A 10,954-nucleotide genomic window follows, 5' to 3' on the forward strand; every position below is an offset into this window, starting at 1 on the left:
CAATTATACACTTATTTTCACATAGCTATGAGAAGCGTTATACATGGATGCGCGTGCAGTTCCCGTACTGTATTAAAGCTTTAATCAGGACAAAATCGTATATTAAAAGCTAACTTAAGAAGTAGAATTTACAAATAACAGCGTATCTAAAAGTATGAGACAACAACAAACAAAAAAACATAGGCCTACCATTAAAAGCTGTGCTTGCACAGGTTCTGCACAATTTTCTTCAATAATATCCTCTGCTTCTCAATCGGGCTCAAACTGATAAGTGATATTAACGACGCCATTGTTTACAATACAACAGCACATGCTGCTGAGGTGAGGGGCGGGACGATTAGACGCGCACTAGAGACGGTTTAGCCAATCACAACACACTGGGCTAGCTAACCAATCAGAGCACATCGCCTATTTCTGAGGGCGGGGCTTCATAAAACAGGAAAAGATCAGCCCGTTTCTCAGAGAAGGGACAGAGCGGTGTGGAATAAAGGTAAATTATGTGAAAAATAATGAGTTTAAAAAAAAAAAACAAAGCATTAACACATGTTAGACTGCACCCCATAATCACAACCAAGCCTAGAAACAAGCCAGTGAACCACCCCTTTAACCTGCATTTTCTCCTCTGTTAATTCTTCCTAGCAATTAATGATTACACAGTTAGTTCTCAAAAGATTTGTATTTTGTGTTGTAAAAATCTGTAAGATAATTCTCACACAGTAGGATCCTTTATAGCTTCCAAATTATGATGGAAATCCCAATTGGACTTTAGTACAGGTGTCTTTCATTCTGTATGTAGATCAGTCTCTCTCTCTCTGTCATACAGCTGAAACGAGTGCGAGAAACAGATGCAGAGATAAAGCCTCTCATGGAAAGGAATAAACGGCTGAATAAAAAGAATGAAGAGCTGCAGCAGACTCTACAGCGCATGGAGGACAAACTGAAGACACTCAGCAGAGAGAACGCAGAACAGGTGTGCTGTTAAGGGAAAACTGAAAATTATGGGAAATAATGTTGGACAGGACATGGTTTTAATGATCAGGGTCTGATTGGCTCAGCTATTGTCACATCATCAGAAAACAACATTCGTTTCAGATTTGTTACATTTTGATAAACATTTTTATTCAGATTTCATTTAATGAACGTTTAACATTTGTTACATTTGTACTTAAACACACAATGTTTATAGAGTACATCTTTGTCACTGTGTTTCCTCAGAAAGAGAAATCTCAGCAGAACTTGCAGCCGGGTGGGCTGAAGAGACACACCTCTCTAACGGACCTGAGTCACGCCCACGAGCAACAGGAAGTCGAGTATCTGCGCTTGCAAATCAGCGAGCAGCGTGGTGTTATTGATGAGCTCACGCAGGTTTGTTTGTTTCTGTCAGCCATAAATACACATGTTGATATTTGCAATTAGAATTTCAGAGCAGAAGAAATTCAAGAGAAAAGTGTGAGTTGGCAGAGGGTTACAGCAGTGCACACAAAACTATGCATTTTGAACACTAAGAAAATATATGCATAAATAATAAATCATACTTACAGGCTGTGTTCCAGAGGCACGAGATGGTCAAAATAAAGTGTGTACAGCTCCATCTTTAAAGAATAAGTGTTTTGCTTATTTTGATTTGAGAAGCAGTCGAGAGCAGAAAATAGTGTCTTCTAAGACCATTATGCAGATTTGTTACAAACCTACATTGGTTTGTGCAGGAAATAAGACTGGAATTACTGAGGACTGGTTTCAGGCAGTTCAGAATCAGTTCTTTAATTTGGGAATAAAATATAATTTGTCATGCCCTTTGCAGACCTTTTACATCCACAAACTGCTATATTACACACTACATGAAAGGTAATTTCTGAAAAACCATTAATAGGTGAGTGTTTTTACCCCACCCACACAGCTTTGGTTACATCAGCAAATAAGAAAGTTTCAGAAGATATTACATTTTGGTTACAGGTTATGAAAATTAACATTTCAATGATAAGCACACAATAAAACCAGGAAATTCATTTTAAAAAGTAAAGATTGTCCATTTTGATTTCATGTTATCTTTAAATCTAGTTACAGATACATATTCTGTGTCCTTGCCTGGTTTTTAGCTTATAATCTGTGTATCTGTGTTTGTGTCAGTGTGTGTGTACTGTGTGTGCTTATTCTCTAATTGGTCTCACCCTGTAATTATTTGTGATTGTAATCAGTGCTGTGTCTGTTAATTAGTTTGTTTACTTCATTAAGGCAAAGCCTAATTAGAAATGAATTACTGCGTCACTCTCATTTTCTCTTCCCCTCCCTAGTGACTTCTGTTAATATGCACGCTGATATTACAGTATTGCCAGCAATACAGCAGTATTGCATGTGACAATGTTTACATACACTATTATTACATTTTTTGAAAAGATATTCAAAAGTTTTTTTAAATACCTTTATTCAGCAAGAGTGCATTAAATCGACAAAAAAGTGACAGCAAAAAAATAAATAAAAATGACTTTTTCCAAAAAACAAGCAGTACAATGGTTTCATCACTGACAATAATAAATGTTTCTTGAGTAACAAATCCGCATATTAGAATGAATTCTGAAGGATCATGTGACACTGAAGAGTAATGGCTGCTGAAAATTCTGCTTTGCCATCACAGAAATAAATTACATTTTAAAATATGTTAAAACAGCTATTTATATTGTAATAATATTTCTCAATATTACTGTTTTTACCATATTTTTCATCAAGTAAATGCAGCCTTGATGAGCATAAGAGACTTAAAAAAAGCTTTTGCACAATAGTGTAAACTTGTTGGACTGTAACACTCATACTTGATTCAATGTGGAAAGAAACTCACTCTTTAAATGTTCTGCTGAATGAAGATTCTAAGTTGTATGTTTTTGTATTGTATTGTTAACAACTTATTTAATGTGATGTCTGGATGTGCTTTCAGGAACGGGACAGGCTGATAATCAACAAAAAGAACAGGCGAAAAAACATCAAGTTGCCCAGGGTGAGCTGATCCTCTCATTCATAGAATTATATTGAACCATATTTGGAGTCTCTTTGATGGAAGTTTTGCTCTGGTTACTTTCTCTTTTTGTTAAAGCATATGGACATTGTCACTAAGCAACTGTCTCCTCTGAGGAGTGTGTGTGTGTGTGTGTTTCTTCATGTGTGTGCTGGTTACATTGGCACATTAATTGGCCTCTCGAGACCTCTGAGTCAAGCCAAGTTCTTTTTACTTTCTCATGCTTTCACCAGCTAAACATCACTTAAACAGTCTTTGATTTCTGTTTTTTGCCTAGAAAGGTTAAGCCAGTCATCTAAACAACTAAAGACCCTATTTTCACAACACAAAAGTCTGTTAACGCAGCTGTGATTTAACTGTCCCATGGTCGTTCAGAGTTTGCGTGTGTTTGGGTTTACTTCACTGTACTTTGAATACAAAATTATTCATTTTTTGTTAGCTAAATCTGACAAAACCCCCCTTTGGGAACATTTGAGGATGTCATGAATTAAAAAAATAAATACTACTAAATACATGAAATAATGTTTTATTTTATTCTAAAAATGTTTGAGTGTGGGTCACTAGTATATGAAATAATTAATATATAAGCTTTTTGTGATTAGCTTTATACTGTATATAGTACTGCACATTCTTATTTTAATTAAGTAAACCTGTGTGTGTTTGTGGTGCTGTGGGGTGGGGTTTAGTTGTTCGTTCTCAAGAACCGTTGCTATGGAGGTGGAGTCAGTGGAGACATTACTGTAACACAGGCTTTAAAACCCATTTGTAACTCTCATTTCCTGTGAACACTGAGGAAGATGATGCTGGTTAAAGAGGTTAAAAGGATTTACCGCATACCATGACACTGGACTGAGGAGCACATATAAACATCCAGTATGCCAGAGTACTTCCTGCTGGTGCTGTATCTCTCCATGTTCCTGTGTCTGTGTGCTCTGGTGTGTCTGTATTTCTCTGGCTGTCAGGAGATGACCTACAAACACGATGGTAAGAGCGATTGCGTAGTGTATTCAAAGGACATCTGGGTGTCAGTTGCATACTGTATGGTCCATGAAAATTTGCATTTTTTTTTTAATGATTATTCTGGATATAGAAACAAGTCACACTGTGTTCACAGCATATGTGGGTAGTAATGACAATAACGTTGACTCCCTGGTTTGGTAAAAATGAACATTTAGAGTAATGCACTTAATGTAAGACATTCCAAAAGGTTTAAAAGCAGAAACGGTCAGGGTCATATTTTTGTTAAATCACTCGCATTAATTTTTCCGTGGCACTGCTGTTACTGGGAAGGTGAACTTCTGGTCATGCATTACCATCATAATTCCTGTGGGTGGATTTTTATCTGTGTAAACAAAAGAGAGGAGCGGCAAATTGTACTGTGCAGATAGTTACAGCATGTTCATTTTTGGTATAGGCTACTTGCGGATATTGTCTGAAAGTCAAATTGGACATTAGTTAGGTTAGTAAGTGATTTTATTACACTAGTTTAATGTGAATATGTGTATAATATTTAAGCACTGGTTTCTTTCTTTTTCAGAGGCATGTTGTGGAGACATATTTTGGATTTGACGAAGAATCTGTCGATTCTGAAACGTCATCTCTGACATCATATAACACCGACCGCACAGATCACACCCCTACCACCCCTGAAGAGGATCTTGAAGATGTATGTCATGTAATAAATTATTTTACAAACCTTAATACCTGCACTAAACACTCTTGCAGCTCAACTACACCTCCGTTCAAAAGTTTGGGGTCAGTAAGATTTTTTTTCCTCTCTTATACTCACAAAGGCTGCATTTACTTGATAAAAAATGCAGTAAAAACAGTAAAATATTATTACAATTTAAAATACCCGTTTTGTGTTTTATAATGTAATTTATTCTTGTGAGGGCAGAACTGAATTTTTAGCAGCAATTACTGTTTTCTGTGTCACATGATCCTTTAGAAATAATTCTTATATGCTAATGTTTGGCTCAAGACACATTTCTTATTATTATCGATGTTGAAAACAGGTGTGCTTCTTAATAATTTTGTGGAAACCGTGATGCACTTTTTCAGGATTCTTTGATAAATAAAAAAGTTCAAAAGAACAGCTTTTATTTGAAATGGAAATCTTTTGTAACATTATACTGTAAATGCCTTTACTGATTTTTTTTTTTTTAAGAAAGAAATTAATGCTTTTATTCAGCAATGACACATTACATTCTTTAAAAATGACAGTAAATAAAAAATTACTGACCCTATGCTTTTGAATGGTAGTGCACATCCAAACCAAATGCACCAGTTAGAATCTTAATCCTGTTTACTTCTGTCTCTTAAATCATATTTTCCTGTGCTGTCCATCAAAGTTCCTGAGAAGATTTTAATAAAAAAAAAAAATTTTCACCCCGTTTTTTAGTGTGATTTGCTAGTATGTGTAACTTGCTCTGCACGTTTGGCATGGATAATACATCAAATAATTTAGCTTATTAAATCCCAGTACAGCTACTTACTTACTGTCCATGAAAATTTTATTACGAGTACTTAAATTGAATTCTGAGCAACCACATAGCAATACAGCGAAAACAACTTCGCAGCCACATAGCAGTACCATGGCAATCATTAACACCACCCTTACATTTCGATGATCTTCTGACAGTTTAAAACTGTAGTCTGCATATTCATTTCATAAATTTGGCAGCCTGGGAGAGTGTAAACATGGTGTCAAACTACAGTGTTTGTTTAATTCAGAGCATTCATTTGAATTAGGCTTGTTATTTGGTCAGATGTTGTGCTCAAGGGACCATGATGAGGCGTCTCAGCAGTTCTCTTGTTCACAAGTGGCCCCCTACCTTCATGTTGTTTACTGATAGCCAGAGCTAGTTAACGAGGAGTGGGATTATAATCGAGTCATTAACTGCACCATGAAGACGATCCCATAACAATGTGTTCATAGTGTTCTCAGCTCCCTCGAATATGCTGTACATTAAATAAGATTTTCTTCGCTAAAAATGTCATAATTATTGATTTGTTTTAAGTTTGATTTTAGATTACTGATTGAAACTGTTACTAACTGTAAACAGTTGTTTGTTTACAACAACCATTTTATTGTTGCACAATGTAAACTGTATTATCGCACAGCTGTATAAAGTCGGGTATGTATTATATCCAGCTTTATCTGTATATATACAGTGTGCTCATGTAAACTAGGGCTGCACGATTAATCGCATGCGATATTTAAAGCGCATCTTAAATATAAAACACATAGAAAATGTAATCTATTTTATGTGCTAAATTTGACTATAATTAATGTATTAAAACATTATAAACAATAACATCATGATTTCCTGTAATGCTGCTTTGAAACAGTGTGTATTATGATACAATCCTCTGCACAATCTGACTTTGGTGCAGCATAGAATTAAACTGCTGGTCTCATCTGGCCAGAGGAGAACGGCACACTATTTCGACACACTATTTCCCTGTTTAATACTGTAAAGCTGCTTTGACACAACACAAAAGCGCTATATAAATAATGGTGACTTGACTTGACAATGTTTATTGTGAAACGATGTGATTCATGATAATGATAATTACAGACACTTTTACAGGAATGCACTTTAATTGTATTAAATATAATGGGCCTTTATGATACACAAGCAGAAGAAATTTCTGTGTAAATCTTCTGGAAAACCAGATGTGTTTGAACAATCTGAAATCATGCATCCCAGTACTACCTGATTCAGTGCTTGGTCTTAAAGGGGTAGTTCACCCAAAAAATCAAAATTTGTCTACAAAAATATTTTCCCACTGCAGGCAAGCAAAATCATAACCAAAAAAATAGATAGCACAATAATAACCGAAATATTAATCAGACAAACTTGTCTAAGTAGTTCCTGAAAATCAAAAACACAACTCAACTAGCTTTTTCCTTATAATGGTTCACCTATAAATGACAATTCGGTTTCACTTTATTTTGATGGTCCCTTTAACACATTCTGTTGACTATAAGTAATATTGCACCTACATATCTACTACCTCTCATTAGAGTGTTAGTAGAGTATTAGTAGACTGGTAGGTTTAGGGTTAGAATAAGTTGACATGTACTTGCAAAGTTACTTATAGTCAGTAGAATGTCTGTTGGGACACCATCACAATAAAGAGTTAGCAGATATTAAGCAGACAGTCAAATAATATTCTAATGAGAGTTAGTTGACATGTAGGTGCAAAGTTACTTATAGTCATCTGAATGCTCAAAAAGGGACCATCAAAATAAAGTGTTACCGAAAATTCTGACATCATTTTCTCACCCTCTTGTTGTCGGTCCAAACCTGTATGACTTTCTTGGTGCTGTATAAACTCCACACCACCTCCCCCAAAACTCTTTGGTTACCAAAATTCTTCAAACTATAATCTTTTGTGTTCACCAGAAGAAAGAAGGCCCTACAGGTTTAGAACAACTTGAGGGTGAGCATATGTCTCGTCAAATGATTTCATATTTTACATTAACAGCTGGGAATTACTTGGCCAGCATTCTCATGAACAAATGTGACAAACGGAATTGCATTTGTTATTCGTCAGGGCTTTTCCCGAGAGGAGGCAGAGTTTCGATTTCGGCAGCTGACGCGAGAGTACCAGGCACTGCAGCGAGCGTACGCACTGCTGCAGGAGACTACGGGGCCTCTGGACCCTGAGAGACACTGCAGGGTGAGGGCCCATGACGCCAACTCCACAGACGCATGTTTAACCCCACCAACACTGGACATTCTGAAAGATCCTTGTCTTACCATTATTATTGTTTTTTTTTTTGTGATCATTTTTAGATCTGAATCAAATCGTGCAGGTGTTTAAATACAATTTAAATGAATTGAATTCCAAGACCTTTTCAGAATCTCCTTTACCCACACTGAAATACCACTCATCTGTTGATCACAGCCAGCATTGTAGCAAGCATGGCTGAAAATTCCTGCCTCAAAAAAAGAAAAAAGCTACCAAAATTTCAAACATTTGTCATTTGAAATTCTTTTGAAATTCAAAAGAAGCCAATATAGATTGTTTATTCGTACATATGCCCTAGGCTGGCTCTTTGATTGGCTCTGTGCTCTGTCCGTCAGACACGGGAGCAGCTGCAGACGGAGCTGATTGGCTGTCAGGCACGGATTGCCGACCTGGAACGGAGCTTGGCAGAGAAGGGGCAGGTAAATAAGAAAGAGGGCGGGGAGAAGACACCCCTGACTCCAGTCACATTGGCTTTGCTGCTTGTCTTTCTGACAGCCATGCTTGTGTGCTGGCGCTACAAAGAGAGGATATGGCACCAAATCATGTGACTTCCCCCACAGGATCAGTCATACTGTACAGATTTTGTCAGTCATACTTTACAGCTTTCGTTATTTCTGTACATTTCCTTTGCTTGACCAGTGCTTTTTACTTTGCTTTTTCAATGTATATTTTAATCACATCAATCAGCACAGTTAATTATGGTGTAATCGTTTCATATTCATGCTATTTGTGCCCTGCCGTCTCCCTTTTATACTATAACCTTGTTTTCACAGCCTGCCTTAACACTAGATTTGAGAATTGCAGTACATCCTGTCTGCTGACCAAAAATTGAGGGTGTACTTGGACACAAATATATTGCTGCTCTTTCGTTGACATGATCTGCTTGGAATGGAATACTGGCTTACTGCTTACTGTTTTTAAAGGGTCATGAAACCACCCTATAAAGTGCATTAGTGCACACCCACTTTTTCAGTGGCATTGGTTCCAGAGGTATTTGTTCCATTAATTTTCCCATAGGGATTATTTAAAGAAAAAAAAAAGTCTTTATTAAAGCATTATAAACCATGAACCAAGCCAACCAGCTATCAACTACATTACAGAAGTATGATAAAAGCAGACAAAAATACAAATATACGAGACAGTAACTTTTTTTATTGAAGGAAAAAACTTAATGAAGCGACATAATAAAATCTATAGATAGATAGATAGATAGATGCATACAATATGTATGTATATATATATATATATATATGTGTGTATATATATATACACACACACATATAAATATATAAAGTATTTTAGAGTGTTTGGAGATGTAATTACATCATTTGCGTGCTACATGGGAGTGGGCGTTCCCTCCAGAGCACTTTTCTGGTGCGGTGATTGGTGGGATTTTCTGAACAGCATCATGGGAAATATAGTTTCTCACTACAAATTCTGCTGTTAAATTTGGTTATTTTAAAAATATGTTGAAATAATGTGGCCTGTGGCTTCAACAAAAGCATATACCATCAATTAAAAACTTCAGAGCTCACAACAGGTCTGTCTTTAAGGTTTGTAAGTCATAAAAATAAAAAAAAATTTGACTTAAAAATTCCCCTATAGGGAGAAAATTAGTTTTGTACTTCTCGAACTGTTGCACGTTATTTCAACATCCATTAGTTCTCTCCACAGTTCTGAAAAATGGTACAAAACTGGTTGTGTTAAGCTGTAGAGTAAAGGAAGAAGAGGGGAGACAGACAACACAACGGATCTAGCTTCTGATTTAGTCATGTTAACTTTCATTAAGTTAAATGCATCACGTTTCCCAAAAAAACATGCAAATAAACAAATATATTATACATGGTTTTGTATATATATATATATATATATATATATTATACATGGTTTCATGCATCAGATATATTGAACATGGTTTTGTACATTAAATACACACACATCCTTTGATTGTTATGAAAATGATTTGGATTTATGGAAGAGAATTTATGTGATGCAGAAAGTTTTACAAAGCAAAAACATGATTAAGATGAAAATAGCGCCAAAAGCTTAACCAGATTTCTTCTATAATTAAAAAATTAACGGATGCTAACATTGTCTTCTATGATATAACAACTCTTGTTAAAATCTCAGAAAACATAGTTTAGTGTTTCATGACCCTTTAATATTATGTGAAACAGAACTGTGAATTATTCTGCATTTGCTAAATGTTTCAAACAGTAGCGTGCAACAATGTTTATGCATGATCTCATCATGTTGCATGTTTAATTAGGTGAATGCTGACCATCTATTATTTTAGAAATAAAAATGTAGTATTTTTACTCCAATTTTTGTTCAAAACAAAAAAGTTATAAATCAAAGTTTATATTAGTTCCAGTTCACACTGGAACACTGGTAATGGAAATGCATTGTTTCCCTGTTGTAATAAATAATAAGAGTAGTATTGTAGTATGCTATTCCGAACATAGTTATTTTTGGCTTAATGATCAGTCAAGTCAAGTCACCTTTATTTATATAGTGCTTTTAACAATACAGATTGTGTCAAAAGCAACTTTACAGCATTAAATAGGAAAATAGTGTGTCAATAATGCAAAATTACAATAGTAAACCCTCAATTTTCAGTTAAAGGCTGAACCAGTTTGTAATTGGTCAGCCTGCTTTTGCATGTATTTCCTTTCTGCTCTATGCTTGTTCTTATTGGTTTCTTGATGTTTTTTTCCCTGTAAAATATGGAAATGGACTTACCTGCATGCGATCTAATAAATCTCAGCCATTTCTCCTTCTTTAACTTCTCATTTTATTTTTTTCTCTATGTGTTTCTTTGTTAATGCTGAGCTCAATGTTTAAAACTGATTATTTGATAATTGATCTGAGATTATTTGGGTTGACACAAGTACATGAGAGTGTGGATTGTGTGTGTGATTAGTGATAATAGGAGTGTTAGTTAAGTTCTAGTAGTGTAATTTGTAGTGGTGTGTGTGTGTGTGTGTGTGTGTGTGTGTTTGTGTGTGGCTTTATGTTATGCAGGACTCAAAATGGGTGGAGGAAAAGCAAAATCTTCTCAGGGTGAACCAGGAACTCAGAGAAAAGGTATAGCCTTGTTTCCTACAAACTACATATACTCAAACATAAACACTTAACATTCTTCTTGTGTGTGTGTGTGTGTGTGTGTGTGTGTGTGTGTGTGTG

The 10,954-nt window shown here is 35.6% G+C and overlaps 1 protein-coding gene across 1 annotated transcript in view; it reads left to right on the forward strand.

Moving 5' to 3' along the window:
• Positions 1 to 10,954, forward strand: part of jakmip1 (janus kinase and microtubule interacting protein 1) — a 29,967-nt gene that overhangs the window by 14,568 nt on the left and 4,445 nt on the right. Inside the window, exons 6-12 of the mRNA XM_016450506.1 lie at positions 824 to 970; positions 1,216 to 1,365; positions 2,930 to 2,989; positions 4,545 to 4,673; positions 7,571 to 7,696; positions 8,104 to 8,187; positions 10,793 to 10,855. Coding sequence (XP_016305992.1) covers positions 824 to 970; positions 1,216 to 1,365; positions 2,930 to 2,989; positions 4,545 to 4,673; positions 7,571 to 7,696; positions 8,104 to 8,187; positions 10,793 to 10,855 — 759 coding nt within the window. The remainder of the gene's footprint in view (positions 1 to 823; positions 971 to 1,215; positions 1,366 to 2,929; positions 2,990 to 4,544; positions 4,674 to 7,570; positions 7,697 to 8,103; positions 8,188 to 10,792; positions 10,856 to 10,954) is intronic.

Source organism: Sinocyclocheilus anshuiensis, unplaced genomic scaffold, assembly GCF_001515605.1.
Source record: "Sinocyclocheilus anshuiensis isolate Anshui unplaced genomic scaffold, SAMN03320099.WGS_v1.1 scaffold2039, whole genome shotgun sequence".
NCBI lineage: Eukaryota > Metazoa > Chordata > Actinopteri > Cypriniformes > Cyprinidae > Sinocyclocheilus > Sinocyclocheilus anshuiensis.